General features: G+C 35.6%; 1 protein-coding gene across 3 annotated transcripts in view; it reads right to left on the bottom strand.

Annotated features, from left to right (window-relative positions):
* Window positions 1-27,380, bottom strand: part of STRN (striatin) — a 109,940-nt gene that overhangs the window by 58,958 nt on the left and 23,602 nt on the right. For all 3 annotated transcript variants that reach the window (XM_033419287.2, XM_033419288.2, XM_004265055.4), the window contains exons 2-3: window positions 12,225-12,328; window positions 5,021-5,094 (exon numbers count right to left, since the gene is read on the bottom strand). In XM_033419287.2, coding sequence (XP_033275178.1) covers window positions 5,021-5,094; window positions 12,225-12,328 — 178 coding nt within the window. The remainder of the gene's footprint in view (window positions 1-5,020; window positions 5,095-12,224; window positions 12,329-27,380) is intronic.

Below are 27,380 nucleotides of genomic sequence, written 5' to 3'. Positions count from 1 at the left end.
GAAGTGCTATATTAGCACTTAAAGACAGAACTCTAATAACTTAAAAACATATACTATAAATCCGAAAGCAACCAATAAAATAAGAGTTGTAGCTAATAAGTCAGCAAAAGAGATAAAAAGAAATCATAAAAAATACTACATTAGGGGCTTCCCTGGTGGCACAGTGGTTAAGAATCCGCCTGCCAATGCAGGGGACACAGGTTCGAGCCCTGGTCCGGGAAGATCCCACAGGCCACGGAGCAACTAAGCCCGTGCACAACAACTACTGAAGCTAGTGCGCCTAGAGCCCGTGCTCTGCAACAAGAGAAGCCACTGCAATGAGAAGCCCACACAATGCAACGAAGAGTAGCCCCGCTCACTGCAACTAGAGAAAGCCCGCAAGTAGCAACGAAGACCCAACGCAGCCAAAAATAAATAAATAAAATAAATAAATTTTTGAAAATATATACTAGATTAATCCAAAAGAAATCAAAAAATGAGGAAAAGGGAGCAAAGAACATATTTAACAAATAGAAACCAAACAGCAAAGGTGACAGCTTTAAAGCTCACTGTATCAATAATCACATTAAATGTGAATGGTCTAAACATCTCAGTTAAAAGGCAGAATTTGTTACTCTGGATAAAGATATTCTATTTTTAATAAGTATCTGGCTTCTAATATTAAGTAGGAGAAACTGAAATATGAAAGATAAATAGATTTTAACGTAACTTAGGGTAATATTCTCCTGAAGTAGAAATGTAAAGGTTTGGAAGTGGAACAAAACAGAAAAAATGTCAGAGGGGAAACGAATTTTTTTTGAAAAACGTTTCAGAAAACATCTGGATTATCAGTTTCAGGAAAATATAGTAAATGGATAAAAGAATGAAGGAAAAATGCCTGCTTCTTTAATTTGGATACACCACCTTCTACCCTCTCCTAGTCACTGTCCTCGTCACTGTCACCTACAAATCCCTTGATAACGTTCTAAACCAGGCATCCTTCCTCTGTAACCAAACTTTTACATCATCTTGAGTGAAGTTAATATTCATGTGGGTGATCCACTTCAGCTTCTGCACAACCACCACCCTCTCTAACTGTCATGCCTTAGATACTGTCATTATGAAGAACTGTCACTGATGCAAACTCACTCTCTGAGCATATCCTTCAGGCTCAATACCCCTAATTCACCAGGCACTTTGATTTCGGTGGGACCTTAGATCAGGGGTGATCAAATTTTGGCCTGCAGGTCAAATCCAGCCTGCCACACTTATTCATTTATGTGTTGTGGCTGCTTTCATGTCATGATGGCAGAGTTGAGTAGTTTCAACAGAGAACACATGGCCTACAAAGCCCAAATATTACTATCTGGCCCTTTACAAAAGAGTTTGCTGACCTGCTCTAGACTGTTGCCTATCCCCTTACTTTGATCCATTAGCCTCCCTTTGCCGTCACTTTCTTTCCTCTCTAGTTTTAGTTCAGTGTCTATCAATTCAACCATTCTTTTGACAATGTCTTCATGTCCTCTTGTCTCTCCATGAATTCAACTGTTAACTATTTTCACTCTATTATCTTTTACCTAGGCTGCCAATTGTGCAGACCAGCAGCACTTCTACATAAACTTACGTTTACACACCTCAATCAGACGCTCAGCTTTTCTCAATCTTACTATTTCTTAGTAAATTTGTTCTCTTGTTCATTATTATTTTAAACCTTCTCCACTTTTCTTAAACCTCTGATGTATTCTTAGCAGATAATCCAGACTCATACATAAAGCTATCATATTAAATACCCACCACCAGACCGAAACCCAAATCTACACACCTATCACCTAACTTCCTATATTCTCTCTTGGTAACAGTAAAAGACATGCTCCTCCTGCCATTCTCCAGCTATGCTCAGAATCCAATCCCTATCACTTCTTCAGATACCTTCATATCGTATCTCTGCTCTTTCCTTTTTATTTGCTCCTCCTCTAAGAAACATGTCACACACACACACATACACAAACACACATTCTCTCTCTCTCCTCCTTGACCCCATGGGTCCTTTCAGCTATTTCCCCCTAATCCCTCACCTTCAACTCCACAATCTAGGCTTCCTTAAAGCTTACTACACTTAGTCTTCACTTTCTACGCACAGTCTTCGTTTCTGCCCTCAACTCTCTCCTAAGACTGCTCACAATAAAGTTCCCAGTGACCTGTGTGTCACTAAATCCTAGAGATACTCTTCAGACCCCTGGGCATTAATCGGTAGCGCTGAAGGATCCTTCCTTCTGGAAACCCTCTCTTCTCTTTATCTCCATGCTCCTGATTTTCCTCCTACCATTAAAATAATACTCATCAGTTTCCTTTTCAGGTTTCTATTCTTCTAACAGTTTTTTAAATGTTGCCATTCCTCAGGGCTCCATTTTAGACCCTCTTCTTACTCTGCATAAGGTCCCTGGCTGAGCTCTTCCACCTCAGTGGCAATGAGTGTCATTAGTACTAGATGCTATATGCTCTCAAATCTACATATTAAACCCATGTCTCTGGCTTGAGCTCCACACTCACATGCTCAGCTGTCTACTAGCCATTTCTGCTTGATGGCCTAACAAGTAAATCCAAAAGTGAACCCACCATCTTCCAAACGTACGTCTGGTCTAATTTTTTAAACTAGAAGTGTGGGAGTCATCCTTGATTCTCCCCTTTTTAAATCCCCTACATCTAAATAAGAACTAATTTCCTGCAGATTTTACTTCCTAAATATTTCCTGAACACACCCACTTCTCTTCAACTACACTGTTAGTACCCTTGTCAAGGTAACCTTCCTCATTTACCCAGGTGGCTGCAAAGTCCTCTAACCCATCTCCCCATCTTCAGTTTTACTCCTCTCTAACCCACCTTCCACACTGCTGTCAGCATGATCTAAGAGCAAGCAAATCTGATCACAAGAGCCCTGATTAAGACCCTTCAAAAGCCTTCTCGTAACTCTTAGTTAATCTGCCCTCCTGGTTAACTCTCTAGCTGCATCTAGAAACACTCTTTCCCTCTCCCCCTCTACTAATTATTTTGTTTCTCAAATGTGGCAAATTCTTCCCTCAGAAACTTTACCGCTAATGCTCTGCCTTTCTTCTACCTCTCATTCAACAAATATTTAGTCAGTCCTCTTTCCCTGGTTAATTCTTACTTGTCTTTCAAATGTCAACTTCAAATATCACTTCCTGCAAGAAGGCTTCCTTGATCACTTACAACTAGATTTGGTTCTCCTGCTACTGTACTCCATAACACCTATTACTTCTCCAAATAATTTTATTGTAATCACTTTTTTCTTTTATCTTCCCTGTAAAAATCCAACAGGGTGCTATATTTTTATTCACAGAATTTGATTCTGGCTCTGACACAAGCATTACATATTTCATATTTAAAAGCTGAACAGCAGTCTGAAAGATGGACAGATGGAATGATACTAGGTATTACATACTAAGAAAATAAACCTAGAAGTTAGGAATTATCTCCAGAATTTTCCCCAGTTTACAGATAAGGAATGGAGCAACCTCAGAGAGACTAAGTAATATCACAGGTATTTAAAGTGTTAGGACAGAGTCAAACTTACGTGTATCCAATTTCAAAGCCCAAACTTTTTCTACTGAGCCACATTCTTTACTTACAAGCATTTTGTATATACTGCAACTAGGCCTTTATACTCCTAAATCGATATCTAAACTTAGGAAACAAACATGTTTATGTAAAAGTAGTGATTAAAATCACTCCTTTGATTCAGACAATGTACTGTTAGGATAGTCTTCAACAAATAGCCTAGATTTAAAAACAAGAAAAAAAATTTTTTTAATCTAAGTGCATCTCGAGTTAAAAGAAAAGATGCCAAAGTAAAAGAACAATGAAAAAAAACAAAGAAAAAAATGTCAGTGATCAATTGGTATTGCTCTAAACGTCAAGGATTCAATATTCAGAGGTGGAAACGTGTTAATTACACTACTACACTGAATTGAACTATAAAATTGGCAGCACATTCAGAATAATTTTCTTCTTTCATACACTGTCAAACACAGAAACAGTGTGGAAAAATGGGGAGAATTTGAATTTTGGAGTCAGTGGACCTGGGTTCAGATCCATGTTCCTATTACTTAAGAGTTGTGTGACCTTGGGCAAGTTTCTCCACTTCTCTGAGTTAAAATTTCATGCAGGTAAAATGAAAATAATATTATTTTTATTGAATAACGATATTAAGAATTAAAGTTAACATACATAAAGCCCACAGAAACCAAGGAAGGTATTTCAGTATGTGATAGTTATATCAGACATTTGATCCAGGAATTTAACCTGACATCATGTCAAAAACACACTCTTCTGAAACATGGTGATAACTTTTCAACAATTTTTCTTACTTTTTCCTAACACCTACTAATAAGTCAATTATATTCCTTAATATCTTTACAAGTACTATTTTTGTATTGTTTGATGGGGTGACGAGGAATATAAGAGAAGGAAAAAGAAGAAATAGCACAAAAAGATAACAACTGTTTCAGCAGTTAAAAGATGTTCTGGTTACAGAACATCCTGTGGGTTAAGTCCAAACAATTTTGCACCTGAAATTGAGGGATCAGACTTAAAGGATGAGTAATTCTCTTGTACTTAAAGAAGAAATCTCCTACCTCCATAGTTTCTACCCTTTCTCTCAGGATTTCAAGGGCATGATGTACTTTGTATTACACATCTCAAAGTTCTCATTAATACTGGAGGGACCCAGCAACACACAGTTATGTTGGTGCATGTTACCCCATGAATTCTGATCCTTCAAGTAAGTGTAGAACATAAGCAGAAAGTGGGGAGCTAAAAGAATGGGGAAGAGGGAAACAGAAGGAAGGTGGTAGAAAATGATCAAATGACACTTAGTGATTAGTGCCCAAAGATAAGTAGGTCAGAAAAAATAACTAATATGCAAATAATTAGAAATTAACTTGCAGTTATAAATACTGTTGCTACAAAATACTAGATATTAACTTCTTTTTAATCATTTAAACTTCCTTTAAAATTAGCTTACCAGAGTCATAGCTTGGAGGCTTCATATCTCCCTGATTCAATTCTGTTCCGTATTTCAACTTGTGGTATTTAGCTCTACCAAAGAAATGAGAAAATACAAACCATCTTAAAACATATCTAAATGAACTTTAAGATATGTAACAGGAGTAGTCATCAGTATGCAGTAGTCCTGACTAACTTTCAACAGTTCAAAGACTTCCACAGTGTCAAAGTCCTAATACAAAAGCACTTGCCATTATTATTTTGTTGCTGTTATACCATCAAGTCCTGTTATAATAAATAAAGGAATAACACTGAGAATCATAAATCTTGTTTCTACAGTTACAAATGAACCAGATAACATTCTAGTTTCTGCAGTATTCAAATTTTCTTGATGACTGCCAGAGTACAATTCTATCAAAAGCAATAAATAAGTTTGGATTGTGAAATAAACTTGAGAAAGACTAATCATTCTCAAAATTGAGTTTCGTTGTTTTTTTTTGTAGAAAGGTCATTCATAATACTTTGCATTGTCTGGCAACTATGCTTTGCCAAGTATGCATTAGAGTGAACAATCCAAAGGAGGGAGGGGGAACCAGCCTAAATCATCAATGTTGAATAAGACATTCTAGTAGGAATATATATATTTTTTAGTAGCCAAGGTATCTTTTACCTTTTCAGGAAGAACTATGAACAGGAATACCTTCTTTTAAAAGCTAACTAGATGTTATTATCTCTGGTTTATCTAATTTAACCATCCCAGATTTAACCATCCAAGACCAAAAAAATAATCTAGGTAAGGTAAAAAATTTAAAGGTTAACTAAAAATGGCCATACTTAATGTATTTGTATATTTTGACTTGTTTGCTTCCCCAAAATATTGAGACTATTACAATAAATATTCAATGTAATAAGACTGGGATAATAACAACAATAATAATTTGAAAAACCAAAGTAATAAAGTAATAAAGAAGGAATAAAAGGGTAACCAAATAGCCAAAATTTGAAAGTTATTTTTTTCTTTATAAAAGACTGAGCACTTACTTTAAAGTTTTTATATTTCAAGAAAAGTATAAAGAAAATGAAAATTATTTGCTTGAATGTGTAAAATACTGGAATTCTTCATATTACTTTGCAATAATTATTTTGCAGTTACAACACACAAAAAATCAACATTTTGTACAGAGGGGAATCCTAAAACCTCTGAAAGTTACAGATAGCTGATGTTCTATTTCTTAAAGTAGGTGGTAGGTACATGAATATTTTTTATATTAGTCTTTATATGTTTTGCATATATATGAAATGTTTTGTAATGGTATGTATCCATTAAAAAGAAAAAAGAATCTTTGTGTGCAAATATGGGATTGATCTTTAAGCTTAAGTAAAAAAACAAGGTACAAGATACTCTGTGTGTGTGTGTGTGTGCGCGCGTGTACACTTCTGTGTGTTTTTTATATGTGTTATGGTTTTTAAGTATAACTGTCAATCTTCAGATTTTTTTATAAATACACTTCATCTACCATAAGACAAACTAACAATACCTCCTATAAGGCAAAATAGCAATTGAAAGTAACTGGCCTGAGGACAGAATAAAAGCAGCGATAAAGTTTTATGGAGTTAACTTATGTATTTTTGTTTTACATATATATACATACTTATTTATATATATACACACACACATATATATATACACACATAGATATATGAGGAAAACATTTTCAAACACAAAATACTGCACTATAGTGCATTCTAGTGGTCTTAGGAAAAACTACAACAGAGCTTACAGAAAAGGGAATAGAAAACATTCTATAGTAATTACACACTATGAACTAACATTTCATAAAAAATTAGATAAAGACAAAATAAGTAAAGAACTGCTGTGTTTGCTACAAGCTGTACTCCCATGAATCAGGGTCTCCCTAGTGAATTGTTAAGTTCACTGAAAAATAATTTACTCACAGAACTCAATTTAGTAACATTCCTTTTTAAGTCAGTATGCTAAAATACCTTCCCACTCATATTGCTTCCCATTGTTTTAACGCTTCATCTCACTGTTAGCAATACCCTTGTTCCCTAAGCTTTTTCTGTCTAAATCTGACTGACTGCAAGTTAAATAGCAGATCTCATGCCTAAGAACTCTACATTTGATACATAGCTAGGCCTCCCAACTGGTCTTTACTGGATAAAACAGCATAAAATTACATAATTATAATATATTAAAGAAGTCCCATTATAGCTTTGTTTCAAAGTCAATTATTATATATAATATGCCTGGAATATAACACAGCATTCCAATCACACTTTAAACGTTGATACTTAAAAATAATTTGATTAGAAATTGAGTTATTTGTAGTGAGATGGATGGACCTAGAGTCTGTCATACAGAGTGAAGTCAGAAAGAGAAAAACAAATACCATATGCTAACACATATATATGGAATCTAAAAAAAAAAAAAAAAAAAAAAGGTTACGAAGAACCTAGGGGCAGGACAGGAATAAAGATGCAGATGTAGAGAATGGACTTGAAGACACCGGGAGGGGGAAGGGTAAGCTGGGACAAAGTGAGAGAGTGGCATGGACTTATATATACTACCAAATGTAAAATAGCTAGTGGGAAGCAGCTGCATAGCACAGGGAGATCAGCTCGGTGCTTTGTGACCACCTAAAGGTGTGGCATAGGGAGGCTGGGAGGGAGACACAAGAGGGAAGAGATATGGGGATATATGTATAGCTGATTCACTTTGTTATAAAGCAGAAATTAACACACCACTGTAAAGCAATTATACTCCAATAAAGATGTAAAATATAATAATTTGATAAAATCCAACGAACTGTTATTGAATTCTTATGACATGCTAGGCACTGTACTGGCTGGTGGGAATAATGTGCAGCTTGTAGTCAGTTAAGGATAAAGGCAAGGAGATAAAGAAGAGACAGAAATGTAAATATATAACTCTAGCACATGGTGGATAAGAGCTATGAGTTATATCAAATGTTATACGAATTTAGATAAGGGATTATCTAATTCTGTCAAAGGTCCTGACAGTAGTCAAGGATAGCTACCAAAAAGAAGGAAACACATGAGATTTTAGCTAAACCTCAAAACCTATAGTTCCACAATCAGACAAATGGACTGATGAAGAGGGTATTTTGGTCAGAAGGAATATCTTAAAAGTGGAAAAAAATACACAGTGGTGTGTGTGTTTGTAGAGGACTAGAAAGGAGCCTGGATGTAGAATCTTTTACTAAGAAGAACTCTGAAATTAGCTAGATATTTTTAAGCAGGGATATAACATCTGTGTTTAGAAAACGAATTCCACGGACGTGGAAAATTAATCAGAATGAGAAAATGTATTAGAGGCAAGGAGGACAGTTGGGTTTTTACAGAGACCCAGTGCAGCCAAAAATATAAAAAAATAAAGAAAAATTTTGAAAAATCAATAGCATAAAAAAAATCCACTGCTAGGTGTGTAATCCTTCTTTAATGTTAAATATTCAGTTTTACTTAACTTTGGATCTTTTTAAGTGGGACGACTTAGAAAATCTGTAATACAGCAATTCAAAACCATGATCCTTACTTAGGTTTTTACAAGTTAAATGACAAGATGTCTGGAATTTGCTCTAAAATAGATTGAGATGAAGCAAGATTGACAAAAATGTTAACTGTTGAGGCTTGGAGGTGTATATAAAAGATATTAGTCTCTGTACACCTATGCTTCAAATTTTCCTCAGTTAAAAAAATTTTTTTTTAATTGGCTTAACGTGTCAGAAAAAATAACTTCAGAATCAAAAGAACTGAAATGTTCCAATTTTTAAAAAATTCCTTTGCATTAATTAAAAATAATTTCACAGTGAAAAGGACTCAAATGTTTAAGAGCTCTAATCCACAGAATTTTTTTTTATTCCTTAATTTATCACATTTCAGTGGTGCCATTACATCAGGAATAATCTCAAATCATTCCAGGGACTTCCAAAGATACAAAATCAGGGACACTTTTCCAGGAGAATCCCTTTAAGTTAAAAAGCAAAAAACAATCTTCCCTAGACCCAGCCACTATCTCTCTTTATCTTTTCTGTTCCCCAAAGTCAAACTACTTGAAAAAATAAACAACTCAAAAAAATAAACAACTCTATCTGTCTCCTCTGTAACTACCCTTCTCACCTCTCAGTCCCCTGTGATCTGGTTTATGTTCCTGCTACCTCACTGAAGCTTTCTGGCAAGGATACCAACAAGCGCCTAACTGGCAAATCCAGGACTATTTTCAGTATACAACTTACTTGCGATTTGTTTGGCGTCTGCAATTGTCAAACTTCCACCTGCTTTAGCTTGCTTCCAATATACTGCTCTCTCCTTCCTTCTCTACCATTCTTTTGTTGGCTCTTCTTCCTCTGTCTTTTCCTCAAACATTTCCATTTCCTGTGGCTCCTGCTAGTAATCTCTTCTTGTCCCACAATACTTGTTCTGTTTGTTTCAGAGTTCTTATAATTTTACCCACAATACTGATGATTCCCAACTACACATCTCTAGTCATGAGTCCCCCTGCCATAGTGGCTTTTCAACCCTAATTCTTTATCTTTAATTCACTTGATACGTTTCAAACTTCTCATTCAAGCCAGAAACCTGGGACTCATTCTTGAACTATCTTTCTTCCTCATCCCCTATACCAAATCAACTCCAAATCTTATGCATTTTTTTTTTCTATTTAAAATGTTTCATAGGGAATTCCCTGGAGGTCCAGTGGTTAGGATTCCAGGCTTTCACTGCCAGGGGCATGATCCCTGGTTGGGGAACTAAGATCCTGCAAGCCACAAGGTGAGGCCAAAAAATAAAAATAAAAACTAAAATGTTTCATAGTGGCTAACTCCTCTATTCTAGCAGCTACTACGTTATCATTTCTCATCCTAAACTATTACAATCTTCCTGCCTCTATTAACAGATCTTTTCAGTCTATCCCCTAAATTGAGGTCAGGGTGATCTTTATAAAATCTATTTTAGACTATTCCATGCTTAAACCTTTCAACTGCAAGACAACTAAATGCAATATGTATTCCTAGACTGGATCCTGGACCAGGAAAAAAAATACTACAAAGATCATTATTAGGACATTTGGTAGAAAAAAATGCTATGAAGATCATCAGCGGAACATATGAATATGGGCTATATTACATAATAGAACTATATTGACATTAAATTTCCTTAATTTGATAATGAGCTGTAATTATTTAAGGGAATGTCCTTGCTTTTAGAAGATGGTCCCTTAAGTACTTAAGGGCAAAGGGGTATAAGTCTGCAAAGAAGTAGCAAATGATTCAGGGAAAAAAAACAATGAGTATATAGAGAGAACATGATACAAGTAAATACAGCAAAACGTTGTCAACTGGTGAATCTGGGTGAAGGGTATATAGCTCCTGCAACTTCTGTTTGTTTGAGATTATTTTAGGAGAAAATGTTTTTTAAAACTTGCAGTGTAAGATAAAAGTTTGAACTCCTTAGTTAGGCCCTCCATGATCTGGTTCTTGCCCATCGCTACCATTATTGCTTATAAATCACAATTAACACCTTACCCTCCATACACAGTAATCACAAATTTCTGAACACACCAAAATGCTTTGTTCCATGTCAAACGTATCTTCTCTACTGCTTGAACCTTGCCCATCTGGCAAACACCTTATTTTTTATGATGCTGTTCAAGTCTCACCCCCGCTAATCACACCCTTCTTTCTGCTTTCACTGCCTCCAGATCCAAACAACCACTCCCTTCTCTGTGACCCCACTGTACCCTGTGCTGACTTCTCCCACAGCACCTAACTTACTGCACTGTACTTCTGTGGTTTCCAAGTCTGTTTCCCACTACTCTAGGCCCTGAAGGGACAAGGTTTGTGACTTGTTTCTTCTCAATTCCAGCACAGTACTTAAGTTGGATGGATAGATTAATGAATATGTTAATGAGAATGCGTGCACACACGCACACACATACATATACACCGTATCCTTGGTTAGTTTAATATTTTAATTTTTCTGACTTACAAGATAGTATAATGTACCGGTAAAGAGTACAAGCTTCAGAATCAGATAGACTGGAGGGATCTGAATCACAGCTCTACTGTAACTCTGCAACTCTACGTAAATTACTTAGTTTTTAAGCCTCAGGGGCTGGTACATGGTAGTTAATAGTTGCCATTATTAATGTTATTACACTCTCTCTTTGATTATGCCTATCATTTAGATTGTTTAAAATCTCAAATATTCCCAAATTACACACTTAAAAGTTTTTTTTCCCCACCATCTCCCCAATACAGCTTTCAATCAACCTCTCAAGGAATGAAAAGAATCACCAATTTTTCACTAAGAGGTCAAGCTGTTTTCAACCTCTTGTATCATTTAAAGATCCCACGTGAAGGTAAACACAACTTCTAATAAAGTTTTATCTATTTCTTGATACCCATAAGTAGCATCTTCTAAATGGTAGAAGATGCTTCGAAAAACTGAAAAGGGCATGTGATCAAAAACAAAGCAAAATAGAGAATTTCAATATCACCTAACAAGTACTCAATAATCTAAAATAAAGAACTGTCTTATACTGCTGACAAAAAATTCCAAAGACCATCCACCAAAGCAAACAAACTTAATTCATATAAAAACTTCCAAAATTCTCATCCATGACCTATTGTCCTTTACTTGTGAACCAAGTTTAGTTCTTGAATATCTTAGACACTAGCAGAATAGAAAGGTAAGATTCACTTCTGGAGAGATATGAATAGTTGATAGCAAAGGATCAAAATACCAAAAATGTCTATAAAAGGATTCTCAACACAGTCTGCCAGAGTAGGTTTCTTCCACAGAAAATACACCAAACTGAATAATACTAGATGATAAGGAAAAGGGAGTAAGTATTATAGAAATTTCCTTTACAACTCAAAAACTATTTCAATTCTATAAAGAAATAGATATCAACAGTTCAGGAAGTACACACATTCCTTTAGAAAGGACAGCGTGGGGGAAAAATATTGCTAAAATCTTAAAAATCATATAAATCAGTTTTTTGGTCATTATTACTAAACATTCATTAACAAATTAACATATTACAACCATTTCTAAATGTTTATTACAAATACTACTTCCTGAATTAAAAAGCAGAACACATTACAATGTGGATTTGTTGTAGGAATAACAGAAAAATCACTCCAATATTTAAGAGAACACTACCTTCCATGTCACTGAATTACCTTTCCTGTTTAAGAGCATACTCCAGCATCTTGATTCTCCTCACAAGATCCTTCTTCAAATTTTCTTGACCTTTCCTTTCCCCCTGAAGGAAGGCAATCTGAGCCTGAGTAAGGAAAAGAAAGACAAAACTCAGTTTAGACGAAATAAACTTTTTCAAACTCAGCTGAAGAAAGAAACTTTGGAAGATAAAACAATTAGATGTAAAAACATTTCTTTTTACAGATCTGTCACAACGTATACAGAAGGGCACTGACTGCAAGCGGGGGAAATGCTTAACTTATTTTTTAAAAAAAAGGACATCTATATAAATGTCACTTCAGACTAGGGATGTTACAACACGTAGTCCATATCCTCTAAGAGTCTATAATTTAAAACAACCAATATAAGTGCAGACATATGCAAAATACAGCACAGTTTGCTCAAGTGTTTGTCTTTTAAGGCACTTAGGGGGATTCTTCTTTATAAAAAGTGAAGATGGAGAACTACCATATGACCCACTATTCCACTTTTAGGCATTTATCTGAAGAACATGAAAACACTAGTTCAAAACACTAACATGCACCCCCATGTTCACTGCAGCATTATTTATAATAGCCAAGATATGGAAACTACCTCAGTGTCCATCGATGGATGAATGGATAATGAAGATGTGGTGTACACACACACACACACACACACACACACACACACACACACACACCCTGGAATACTACTCAGCCATAAAAAACGAAATCCTGTCATTTGCAGGATTTCAACAACATAGATGGACCTCAAGCATATTATGCTAAGCAAAATAAGTCAGACAGAGAAAGACAAATACTGTATGAGTTCACTCATATGTGGAATCTTAAAAAAAATAAAGATGAACAAACAAAACCAAAAAAAATTCATAGATACAAAGAAGAGATTAATGGTTACCAGAGGGGAAAAGGGCTGGGGGGGCAGGCAACATGGGTCTTAGGCGTCAATTGTATGGTGATGGATGGTAACTGGACTTGTGGCAGTGGTCATTTTGTGGTTTATACAGATGTTGAACTACAGTGCTGTACACCTGAAACTTACATAATTTTTTTTTAAAGGGTGAAGATCGGGAAAGGGGGTAAAGTAGAATCATGAGTTCTTATAATAAGCCTTGTAAAGTAAGAGTTCTCTGAGTTTCACCATCTACTTAAATTTTATGATGGACTCCTTGTCTTGAGAGACTTTATCCTGGACCTCCCCTTCAAATAAGAAATAGCTGTCTTTTCTCAATCCCCACCTTTCACCCCATCCCCATTTAGATTTGATATGCAGGGGGAAAGAAAGTGAAAGCTGGGAAAAGGAAAATCAGAGAAAATGGCCCTCCATAGGTTCCTGGCCCCTCCCAAACATGAGAAAAAGAAAAAAAGAAAAAACCTACATTTTAACATGAAACAAACTGTAAAACTCTAGTCTTCAGTTAGACAAAGGGGATAGGAAAGAGCAGCTCTCCATAATAATTAAAAAGACATTTAGAATTGAAATAATACTTTCCACTTAAGGAATTAAAACTATGTTGCAAATACTAACTTGTTAAAGAAACCCATAACACCACTAGGAGTGTGAGAGGAGATCTACTAAGGGCCCTCAAAAATAGCTATCAGTTTCACTATTCTCACATTCTTTCCCCTCTCATTTCTATTATATTAACTCAGATAACATTATTTATATTTCCACAGTGCTTTCCATTTAAGTAAGCAAAAATTTACATTTAATGATGATCTTACCACATCCCTAAGGAACTGTGGATTATCCAACGAAGGTTTAGTGAATGAACCATTAAACTTACTTCTATTTGGTTTAAATGACACTCATTTCTTTTTTTTTCAGTACCATAATAAACACAAAATCCAACTCACCGAGCTTCTTATAACTTTCAGAATGTAGGTACTGTCATGTTTTTGTTCTCATTTCAATGAGCTCTTAAAATTTATATTGCAATTATAAGAAGGATTATTTTTATCTTATTGAAATATTTAAAAACAGGCTAAAGATAGTTCAGTTGTATACACAGAGGAAAAGGCATCAAATATCTACAATATCTGTATTTAATGATCATATAACCTTTTAAAATTGTATGTTCTACAATGAGATCATTATTTTATATAAGCAGAATTAATAATACATGCATTAAAATCTGACAAAAATGAATGTCCTGTCAAAAGGATATAACAGCCCACCTTGTTTGGTCAAACAATGTTTTGGCCTAGAAGACAGGCTTCAAAATGGCTTTAATAAAAACAATAATTTAATCAGTATAATCATATAACCAAAGTATTAATAAAATTATCAATTTCTTCCTTTCTATACCCTTTGACGAGCTTTCTATTTCTGCCACCATCATTGGTCCTGGGTGATTCTGACACTTCAGCATATAATACTCAAAAGTCTTCACTGCAACTCATTCCCCAGCCTACCAACGACTCCTTATACTTCCAGGACACTTGCTTTCCCATCCTCCTATCAATTCACACACTGGACTACTTAACTATTTTTTTTTTTTTTTTTTTTTTTTTTTTACTTAACTATTTAATAAAAAATAAAAGACCCAGAATTGTTGGAGAGAGAAATTACAAAGAAGATGGAGGTGCCTAGAAAAGACAAACAGAAAGGAATAACAGAAATATCTGTGATATTCCTTGGTGATCAAAGGATATCTCTGTGACATTTCTGCCACAGATGCATAACGTGAAATCAATCATATGGAAACATCAGGCAAACTAAAATTATGGGGCATTTTACATTAACTTTCTTGTCATCTTCAAAAGCAACAGGTCACAAAAGTCAAGGAAAGACTGTTTCAGATTGAAGGAGATTAAAAAGACATGAAAGGGCTTCCCTGGTGGTGCAGTGGTTGAGAGTCCGCCTGCCGATGCAGGGGACGCGGGTTCGTGCCCCGGTCCGGGAAGATCCCACATGCCGCGGAGCGGCTGGGCCCGTGAGCCATGGCCGCTGAGCCTGCGTTCCGCAACGGGAGAGGCCACAATAGTGAGAGGCCCGCGTACCGCAAAAACAAAAAAAATACAAAAAAAAAAGGACATGAAAACCAAATGTAATGCATGATTCTGGACTAGATTTGGCTATAAAAGGATATTATTGGGACAAATGGCAAAATATGAATGGGTCTGAGGACTAGATGGTAGTAATACATCAGTGCTAATTTCCTGATTTTGAGGACTGCATGTGGTTACATAGGATAGTACTTGTCTATAGGAGACAAACACTGAAGTATTTGGTGGGTGGCAATGGGCCATCAGGTTGTCTGGCACCTTGCCCTCAAATGGTTCAGAAAAAAAAAATTCTTCGTATTGCCCTTGCAACTTATCTGTCAATATAAGATTTTAGTTTTTGAAAAAAATCACTACTCCAGCTTCCTTAATAAGATAAGATACAAACAATTCAATTCAAAGCCAGTATCATGTGTAACAGAGAAACCCGAGTAGTAATGACAATAGGAACAAAACAAGGATGTCCACTTCTTACCACAAATATTTAACGTTGCTCTGGAGGTGGTGGCCAATGTCATTAGTCCAGAAAGAATTAAGTTTGGAAAAAATGAAAACACTAATTCAAAAAGATGCATGCCACCCTAATGTTCATAGCAACACTGTTCACAACAGTCAAGACGTGGAAGGAACCGAACTGCCCATCAACAAATAAATGGATAAAGAAGATGTGGTGTATATATATATATATATATATAGAGAGAGAGAGAGAGAGAGAGAGAGAGAGAGAGAGAGAGAGAAGTATTCCATATATACACATACAATGGAATACTACTCAGCCATAAGAAAGAACAACATTCTGCCATTTGCAGCAATATGGATGGACCTGGAAAATATTATGCTTAGGAAAATAAGTCAGACAGAGAAAGACAAATACTGTATGATATCACTTATATGTGAAATCTAAAAATAATACAAATGAATATATATGCAAAACAGAAACAGACTCACAGATATAGAAAACAAACTTGCGGTTACCAAAGCGGAGAGAGAAGTGGAGAGGGACAGATTAGGGGATTGGGATTAACAGATACAAACTATGTATAAAACAGATAAGCAACAAGAATATATTGTATAGCACAAGGAATTATAGCCATTATCTTGTAATAACTTATATGGAGTATAATCTGTAAAAATACTGGATCACTAGGTTGTGCACCTAAAAATAATATAATACTGTAAATCAACTATACTTCAATTAAGAAAAAAAGAAAGAAGTTTATAAATAAAAAAGAGAAAATAAAATCATATTATTTGCAAATGATAGGACCGGATATTTGGACAATCCAAGAAAATATAGACTATAAACTATTACAAAAATAGAGGAATTTTAGTAAAGTAACTGCATATAAAAATAATAAATCAAAACCCATGGCTTATATAAAAACTAGTTACATGATATAATGAAAGAAAACAATCCCATTTATAATAACAAAAATGATAAGATAATTAGAATAAACCTTACAAGAAAAAAATAAGAGCTATACAAAGAATATTTTAAATGCTACTAAAGAGCACAAAAAATGACTTGAACAAATGAGAAGCAAAACCATGTTCTTAAACAAGAAGATTCTGCATTACAATGATTTTATTTCTCCCTAAATTACTCTTTTAAAATTATGCAAGCCCAATTAAAATACCAATACAATGTTTTTAAAAAACATACATAAAAAAAAAATCAGACATGATGAGTCTAAAGTATATATGGAAAAATAAACAAGAATAAAAAAATTATTTTAAAGCTCTAAAATATTTTAAAACATTATGATTTATAGTCACCTAAAAAGTGGTACTGATGCACAAACAGACCTATCTATAGCACAGACAATCCAAAAACAAACCCAAATACATACAGGAATTTAGTATAAACTAAAGGTGACACTGCACATCATTGGGGAAAATGTAAATTATTCAATAAATGTTGATGGGTAGCCATCTAGAAATTATTCCTCACATCAAAACAAATGCCAAAAGGATCAAAAAATTTAAAGGAACCCCAAAATACTAGAAAAAAGGTAGAGTTTGATTTTAATAATCTCAGGGTTAGGAATGTCTTTTTGAAAATAAGACAAAACCCAAAGTCATAAAAGACTAATAAATTTCACCTCAAAAAGAAAGTATTTATACATGGTAATTTAAAACTTGCTGAAAACCTATCATGAGAAATAAGACAGCTCTTTTTTGACAAATATCAAAACAAAATCAGAAAAGTAGTCACATCACAAATCACAAGTTTGCTTTTCTTGATGTATAAAAAGCACCTACAAATTAATAAGAAAAAGATTGAGAACTCAACAGAGAAAAACACTGAAAGGAAATAAAAAGGCTCAAACACATTAAAAAGATGTTCAATCTCACAAGAGAAATGCCAACTAAAATTGTAATCACATTTCCCCCTTTCCATCAGATTAATAAAGTTCAGTAATTTGATAATACAATATATTGGGGAAAATGCATTCGTATGTTGGCTGTGTTAATCAGTTTCACCACTACTGTGGACAACTTGGCAATATCTATCAACTTTGTAAATGCATATACTCTTTTTTTTATATTATTTATTTATTTTTGACTGTGTTGGGTCTTCGCTGCTGCACGTGGGCTTTCTCTAGTTGCAGTGAGCAGGGACTACTCTTCGTTGAGGTGTGCAGGCTTCTTACTGCAGTGGCTTCTCTTCTTGCGGAGCACAGGCTCTAGGTGCATGGGCTTCAGTAGTTGTGGCACGTGGGCTCAGCAGTTGTGGCTCGCAGGCTTCAGAGTGCAGGCTCAGTAGTTGTGGTGCACAGGCTTAGTTGCTCCGCAGCATGCGGGATCTTCCCAGACCAGGGCTCAAACCTGTGTCCCCTGAATTGGCAGGTGGATTCTTAACCATTGTGCCACCAGGGAAATCTTGGTAAATGCATATACTCTCTACCCAGCAATTCTAATTCTAGACTGTTATCCTTCAAATATATTTGTACATATGTGAAATGATACACTGAAAAAATACAGACAAGAATATATGTATAATCCAAATGTCCACCTACAGAGAACTAGTTAAATAAATTATAAATACAATTGGAAAAAAATTAGGTCTTTAACTAAGACCTACAAGAACAAAGGAAGAAGAAGTCAATTTCTTACATTTTTCCCCCCAGAAGCTCTACTCAGAAAGTTAGAAACAAACATCTTAAAACACATGTTCTTACAGAAGAAAGCTAATTCTTTCTGTAAAAACAACCTGAAAATACCATATTCTAACGCATATATATGGAATCTAAAAAAAAAAAAAAACTGGTACTGATCAACCTAGTTGCAGGGCAGGAATAAAGATGTAGACATAGAGAATGGACTTGAGGACAGGGGGTGGGAGGGGGAAGCTGGGGCAAAGTGAGAGTAGCATCAACATATATACACTACCGAATGTAAAATAGTCAGCTAGTGGGAAGCAGCAGCATAGAACAGGAAGATCAGCTCAGTACTTTGTGATGACCTAGAGGGGTGGGATAGGGAGGATGGAAGGGAGGCTCAAGATGGAGGGGATATGGGGACATATGCATGCATATGGCTGATTCACTTTGGTGTACAACAGAAACTAACACAGTACTGTGAAATAATTATACTCCAATAAAGATCTAATAAAAAAAAATAACAACCTGAGTCTAAAACATAGCAGCTGGTATAAATCCTTCCTTTTGAGAATAAAGATTAAGTCCCAGGTACAGATTGTCCTAACATGGCAGGATACTGTTTTCTGAATCAGACTTTTTAATTGCAAAGGCAGGGGAGGGAGGTGGACAGAAGGGAAGAAAAGACTGAAAGGAAGAATAAAAGGGTAGGAAGAAAGAAGAACAGAAATAAAGAAAAGAAGAAAAATAGAAGGAAAAGTGGGATACATCTATAGAAAGGGATACTATGCAGTTGTTACAAAGGAGATAGCTCTAAATATATTGATAATGATATTTAAGATAGATTAAGTGAAAAAAAGCAGACAGACATTTCATGTAGTTTGCAACCATTTAGTTTTTGAAAAAAAAAAAAAGGTAAACATACCATTATGCTTCTGTGCATAGGTAATAACTCTGGAATGATTCAGAAGTATGTAGTAAATGTGAATGTCTCCAAAGAAAGCAACTGGGTGGCTGAGAGGGAGAGGAACAGGAGTTAAACCTACCTTTAAATGTACATGTAGCCCTTTATACCTGCTGAGTGCTGTACCACAGGTATGTTGTTACACATAAAAGTCTCTTAACTGAAGAATTTAAAGACTTAAAGCCAAACAAAACTCGTTCACCACATATGGCACTATAAGCCACCAGTTTGTAGACCCTGTCTTGGATGTTTCAATCCAAATTCATTATTTCTACAAAGGAGAAAAAAGAAGCTCCAAGAGATTAAATGGTGTATCCCTAAGGGGGACAGCATTCTCACAAATGAACTAAGGTGATAGTCCAAGACCATGAATGAATCACCGCTTAGAAACTCAAGACTCACACCCAGTGTAGTGGGGGTATTAGCAACAAGGACATGACAGAAAATACATGGCCCAAGAGGCTCCTTAAAAGTTCTCCCTGAACATTACCACAACAAAATTCCTTCTGAAATAAAACAGACAGGTCTCTAGTTACCCAATATATTCCTAGCCTCCAGTATTAACCAGTAATATGGAATAGTGATGAATTCAGTTATTTACTTTTTTCTTTTATTGGTATACTTCTCCATGAAGCTACAATTTGACCACTTTCTTTTTTTTTTTTTTTTTTTTTTTTTTGCGGTACGCCGGGCTCTCACCGCTGTGGCCTCTCCCGTTGTGGAGCACAGGCTCCGGACGCGCAGGTTCAGCAGCCATGGCCCATGGGCCCAGCCACTCCACAGCACGCGGGATCCTCCCAGACCAGGGCACAAACCCGTGTCCCCTGCATCGGCAGGCAGACTCCCAACCACTGTGCCACCAGGGAAGCCCTGACCACTTTCTTTTAGAAAACTTGTGTCAGCCTGCACTGTCACCTCAACATTCTCACAGATTAAAGTCTCCTAAAGTTTCTAGGGTTCCAGGAACAAAAGTGAGATTGAGACATACAACTGAAATATTAAGAAAAAATTAGAAAAACTAAAGATTCAATCTGATCAAGTAGACAAGGTATGAAAATAGCTTTTAAGTATTACAAATAAAATATTCTTTAAAATTTTAAGTCATCATTCTTCCATTTATCTCTACTAGTAAAGCTAATGGTGATGGCACATTATTTTTGAAAAGAAAAGTTTGGAATTATCTTCAAGGAAAATAAATGTTAAAAATTCCATAAGTTTTTTATATTATGTACCTAAAATTAGGCCTCCACTTTCCTAACCATTAGAAATTTAAAAAGATGAAAACAATAGTAACTAGATATTTTACAATTTAAGCCTACATGGTAAACAGGAAATTTATTTACCTTTATTATTTTCAATTCTAACTTATCAAAAGGATATATATAAGGAATGTAAGTCTGCTATATCTAAGCAGGTTTACCTGAAAACATGGGAATATCTAATAATTAAATTATTTTAAATGTATCATTTAGTTTTTTGAAACCATTTAAACTATCTTGTACTCTAAAATCTTAAAGGGTTAAAATTTAAAACGAAAATCACTGAAAAGGACATTCACAGAAAGATAGACAAGATGAAAAGGCAGAGGGCTATATACCAGATGAAGGAACAATATAAAACCCCAGAAAAACAACTAAATGAAATGGAGATAGGCAATCTTCCAGAAAAAGAATTCAGAATAATGATAGTGAAGATGATACAGGACCTCGGAAAAAGAATGGAGGCAAAGATCGAGAAGATGCAAGAAACGTTTAACAAAGACCTAGAAGAATTAAAGAACAAACAAACAGAGATGAACAATACAATAACTGAAATGAAATACACACTAGAAGGCAGAACAAATAAGTGACCTGGAAGACAGAATGGTGGAATTCACTGCTGCAGAACAGAATAAAGAGAAAAGAATGAAAAGAAATGAAGACAGCCTAAGAGACCTCTAGGACAACATTAAACGCAACAACATTCACATTATAGGTGTCCCAGAAGGAGAAGAGAGAGAGAAAGGACTCAAGAAAATATTTGAAGAGATTAGAGTCAAAAAACTTCCCTAACATGGGAAAGGAAATAGACACCCAAATCCAGGAAGCGCAGCGAGACCCATACAGGATAAACGCAAGGAAAAACACGCCAAGACACATAGTAATCAAATTGGCAAAAATTAAAGACAAAGAAAAATTACTGAAAACAGCGAGGGAAAAATGACAAATAACATATAAGGGAACTCCCATAATGTTAACAGCTGATTTCTCAACAGAAATTCTACAAGCCAGAAGGGAGTGGCATGATATACTTAAAGTGATGAAAGGGAAGAACCTACAACCAAGAATACTCTACCCAACAAGGATCTCATTCAGATTAGATGGAGAAATCAAAAGCTTTACAGACAAGCAAAAGCTAAGAGGATTCAGCCCCACCAAACCACCTCTACAACAAATGCTAAAGGAACTTCTCTAAGTGGGAAACACAAGAGAAGAAAAGGACCTACAAAAACAAACCCAAAACAATTAAGAAAAGGGTAATAGGAACATACATATTGATAATTACCTTAAATATGAATGCATTAAATGCTCCAACCAAAAGACACAGGCTGGCTGAATGGATACAAAAACAAGACCCATATATATGCTGTCTACAAGAAACCCACTTCAGACCTAGGGACACATACAGACTGAAAGTGAGGGGATGGAAAAAGATATCCCATGCAAATGGAAATCAAAAGAAAGCTGGAGTAGCAATACTCATATCAGATAAAATAGGCTTTAAAATAAAGTGTTACAAGAGACAAGGAAGGACATTACATAATGATCAAGGGATCAATCCAAGAAGAAGATATAACAATTATAAATATATATGCACCCAACATAGGAGCACCTCAATACAAAAGGCAACTGCTAACAGCTATAAAAGAGGAAATCAACAGTAACACAATAATAGCGGGGGACTTTAACACCTCACTTACACCAACGGACAGATCATCCAAAATGAAAATAAATAAGGAAAGAGAAGCTTTAAATGACACAATAGACCAGATAGATTTAATTGATATTTATAGGACATTCCATCCAAAAACAGCAGATTGCACTTTCTTCTCAAGTGCGCAAGGAACATTCTCTAGGATAGATCACATCTTGGGTCACAAATCAAGCCTCAGTAAATTTAAGAAAATTGAAATCATATCAGCATCTTTTCTGACCACAATGCTATGAGATTAGAAATCAATTACAGGGAAAAAACCGTAAAAAACACAAACACATGGAGGATAAAAAGTACGTTACTAAATAACCAAGAGATCACTGAAAAAATCAAAGAGGAAATCAGAAAATACCTAGAGACAAATGACAATGAAAACACGACGATCCAAAACCTACGGGATGCAGCAAAAGCAGTTCTAAGAGGGAAGTTTATAGCTATACAAGCCTACCTCAAGAAACAAGAAAAATCTCAAATAAACAATCTAACATTACACCTAAAGGAACTAGAGAAAGAAGAACAAACAAAACCCAAAGTTAGCAGAAGGAAAGAAATCATAAAGATCAGAGCAGAAATAAATGAAATAAAAACAAAGAAAACAATAGCAAAGATCAATAAAACTAAAAGCTGTTTCTTTGAAAAGATAAGCAAAATGATAAACGTTTAGCCAGACTCATCAAGAAAAAGAGGGAGAGGACTCAAATCAATAAAATTAGAAATGAAAAAGGAGAAGTTACAACAGACACTGCAGAAATACAAAGCATCCTAAGAGACTACTACAAGCAACTCTATGCCAATAAAATGGACAACCTGGAAGAAATGGACAAATTCTTAGAAAGGTATAACCTTCCAAGATGGAACCACGAAGAAACAGAAAATATGAACAGAACAATCACAAATAATGAAACTGAAACTGTGATTAAAAACCTTCCAACAAACAAAAGTCCAGGACCAGATGGCTTCACAGGTGAATTCTATCAAACATTTAGAGAAGAGCTAACACCCATCCTTCTCAAACTCTTCCAAATAACTGCAGAGGAAGGAAGACTCCCAAACTCATTCTATGAGGCCACCATCACCCTGATAGTAAAACCAGATAAAGATACTACAAAAAAAGAAAATTACAGACCAATATCACTGAAGAATATAGACGCAAAAATCGTCAACAAAATACTAGCAAACAAAATCACAAGTATATTCAAAAAGAAAAGTACATAAAATATTAGTCTGGGTTGGATATTTTTCAGTTGTTTTTCTATCATCTGCTATGGGAGAGAACGAGCACTCACTTATACAAAAATCTATAATAAAGTGCCAGAGAACAACTAATTTCAGGTTCTGTCAATTGAGCACAAACTCACAAATAACAAGAGAAATCCATGAAAAGTAAAAGTCAATAAAATAGATTACTTAACCTAAGGAAGAGCATACAGTGAAATTTCAGTTATCTGCTTTATATCTTAATGTCTTCTATAAACTATACCTATTTCCTCTGAAAAGCTTTGGATTACATTATTCTCTTGCATCTAGGCTGCTAGTTGTTTTTCTCTGGGCACACAATCATTGCCTCTAGCTAGCCCTCTCTCCTAAAGACAGTGTCTTCACTTGGCAGCATCAAACTTCAGCATCACAATCACCTAGAGGGGCTTCCCTGGTGGCTTAGTGGTTGAGAATCTGCCTGCCAATGCAAGGGACATGGGTTTGAGCCCTGGTCCAGGAAGATCCCACATGTTGTGGAGCAACTAAGCCCGTGCACCACAACTACTGAGCCTGTGCTCTAGAGCCATGAGCCACAACTACTGAGCACACGTGCCACAACTACTGAAGCCCACGCACCTAGAGCCCGTGCTCCACAACGAAGACAAGCCACTGCAATGAGAAGCCCGCTCACTGCAACAAAAAGTAGCCCCTGCTCGCTGCAACTAGAGAAAGCCTGCGTGCAGCAGTGAAGACCCAACACAGCCAAAAATAAATAAATACATAAATAAATTTTTAAAAATTGTGTGTATTTTTTTAAATTAAACTTTCCATTTGGTTCTTTTTTTTTTTAAACTACCCTATGACCACATTTAAAAATTATTTATTTATTTTATTTATTTATTTTGGCTGTGTTGGGTCTTCGTTGCTGTGTGCGGGCTTTCTCTAGCAGCAGACCCAATGCGGCCATAAATAAATAAATAAATAACATAACATAACATAACATAACAAGACAGAATAGCTCCTTGCCAAGGAGCATTAAATAACTTTTTTAAAGATATAAACCCACAAGATCAAAGAGAACATACAGAGGCAGCAGGGGTCAAGGGATGATAAATATTTAGGATGTGGAAAACAGATGAAGAAAGAGTACTAACTCAGCAGCTCAGAAACCTAAGTACCTGCAGAGGGAGTTCAATGAGAAGCTAGTAGATTTCCCCCAAAGCACCTTGAAAAGCTCAGAAATTAAGAGGTATGAGATACACAGATGGGGCAGCTGTGTCACAGGGCTTAAAACAGGGGGGAAGGTTAAAAGTATATGAAGTGCAGTCAAACCTACAGGAACCCACCTCTACTCCCTGAAATAAAACAACTACTTCTAACCCACCTCCCCAAGATACTAGACATTTAGCCTCTGAAGAAATGTAAACAGAGAGGTCTTGACTCAGAATGCCAGGAATAGTAGAGGGCAAGAATGAGGCAGTGACAAAAAGAACAAAACAAAACAGGATGACTAAGTGAAAGCTTTAAAAGGTAAGAGCTATAATCTACTTCTCTAGCCAGGTTCCATCTACCTCTGCAGCTAGGCTCTCTCTCCAAGGCAGGTGATTAGAATACCATTTTCTAGAAAACTGAATAAACTCAGAGAAAAAAACTTAAATGCCATTTAAGTATGACATTCAGGGGTCTTTCAATAAAAAAACCATTTCACCTAAATCAGATCATCCTTCAGTGAAGGCCTGATCATCCTGTAGTGAAGGCTCCATGTCAAACAGCTAGTCTAGAGATAGAGGACGTCCCACCAGTTTATGAGTGCCACACTCTTAAAAATGGTCCACCTTGACATTTGAGAAAAGGCTCCATCCAATAAGATATAGAGACAAAAACATGAGGATTAAAAGGAACACAGGGGCTTCCCTGGTGGCACAGTGGTTAAGAATCCGCCTGCCACTGCAGGGGACAGGGGTTCAAGCCCTGGTCCGGGAATATCCCATGTGCCGCGGAGCAACTAAGCCCGTGCACCACAACTACTGAGTCTGCACTCTAGAGCCCACGAGCCACAACTACAGAAGCCCACGTGCCACAATTACTGAAGCCTGTGCACCCAGAGCCCATGCTCTGCAACAAGAGAAGCCACCGCAATGAGAAGCCCTTGCACCACAACGGAGAGTAGCCCCTTCTCGCCGCAACTAGAGAAAGCCCACGCACAGCAACGAAGATCCAACGCAGCCAATAAGTAAGTAACTAAGTAAATAAATAAATAAATTAAATAAAATAAGTAAGTAAGTAAATAAATAAATAAAATAAGTAAGTAAATAAATAAATAAAATAAATAAAATCCACCCACCCATTTATTCCATGCTTACCATGTAACGAAACTGTGCTGGGGTGGACAAAGTCCACCACAGACATAGTCCATTTCTTCACAGAGCTTATAATCTACATAAAATACTGGTTTTTTTAAGGAGTAGCTTTTTATATTCTTATAAATATAGCATAAGCCTTTATAACTTCTGAAGAAATTATTATAGTCAGAGTTAAGATACATGTAGTAAACTATTCAACTGCAAGACATTTTGCATAATGATATGATATGTGTGATAAGATATGCTACAAACGAAAGGTAATAGAAAATATAAATGAAAGAAGTAACTTTAAAAAATCTACCTTTAAAAAAAGGTCAATATTAATCAACACAATAACCAGATTCTACTTAAAAATAAATGAGACTGATGAAGAGCCATGAGACTTATACAGATGATAAATCACTACACGGAAAACTGAAGAGCCTAAATAGTAATAAGAAATACAAATTATCACAGTTTTAAATATTAACAATTGGTAAAGCTGGGTGAAGATTTTTGTGTACTCTTTGTGGAACTTTCCTATAAGTTTGAATTTTTTTTTAAGTTTTGTCCCATAAATTTTTTAAAAAGTTGTATCCCTGATGTATCCCATATATACCTGTTAAATTAAAAAGGTAAATTAAGTGATAAAACCCAATGTTCACAAGCAGATGAAATACAGATGTATCTTTATATGGATGGTGGCAATGCAAATTAGTTAAATTTCTTTTGCAAAAGGGAGCTGACAAAGCCACCCACATACTCTATGATTTGGCAATTTTGCTTTTAGATATACAAAACAAAAGAACACCAGCCCTTTCCTCCACACTGTCCAAAAAAAAAGTAATGTGCAAAGCTATTCAGATACACTCTAATTTTGCTTTTATTTATGTCATTTGAATTATTTCCTTCTGATTTCCCCTCAATCCATTTCTCTACGTAGATGGAATCATGGTACAAAATTTTACAGCTTACTTTTTGTCATGAAAACACTTTCCGTGTTATTACTGTCTTTATACCATCATTTTCATTGGGTTTATTATACAACTTCAAGTAAATTTACCATAACTTATTTAACCATTGTAGCAGATCTTGTGGAATGGCTATTCAAAACACACATTCCTAATCCCTTTTTTACCTAGCTTGTAACTTCCCACTATAGAATCTGGAAAGCCAAATGACTGCTTTCCTAGATTCTGTTATAGTCATGCATATCCAAGTAACCAATGAGATGTCTGCTGGGGATGGAAAGAAGGTCCTTCTTGGGAAAGTTTATCATTCACTGATAAAGGAGACTCACTCCAAAACAAATAAACAAACAAAAAACCACAAACAAACCTTTTTGCTGCTTTTCACTGTGGTCTTGATGTCTCTAACTATAGCAATCTTGTAATCATAATGTAACAAGAAGAAAGACAATAAGCCCGCACACTGAGGGTGAAAGATGGCAGAGGAGAATAGAAAAAGTTTATGTCCTCACTGAGCAACTGTACCAGCTTATGTCAGACAAAAAGACTACCCACCACCAGACTTGTGAGAAACATGATCTTTA

The sequence above is a fragment of the Orcinus orca genome, chromosome 13 (assembly GCF_937001465.1).
Source record: "Orcinus orca chromosome 13, mOrcOrc1.1, whole genome shotgun sequence".
Lineage (NCBI taxonomy): Eukaryota > Metazoa > Chordata > Mammalia > Artiodactyla > Delphinidae > Orcinus > Orcinus orca.
This window is presented reverse-complemented; position numbering and strand designations above follow the sequence as displayed.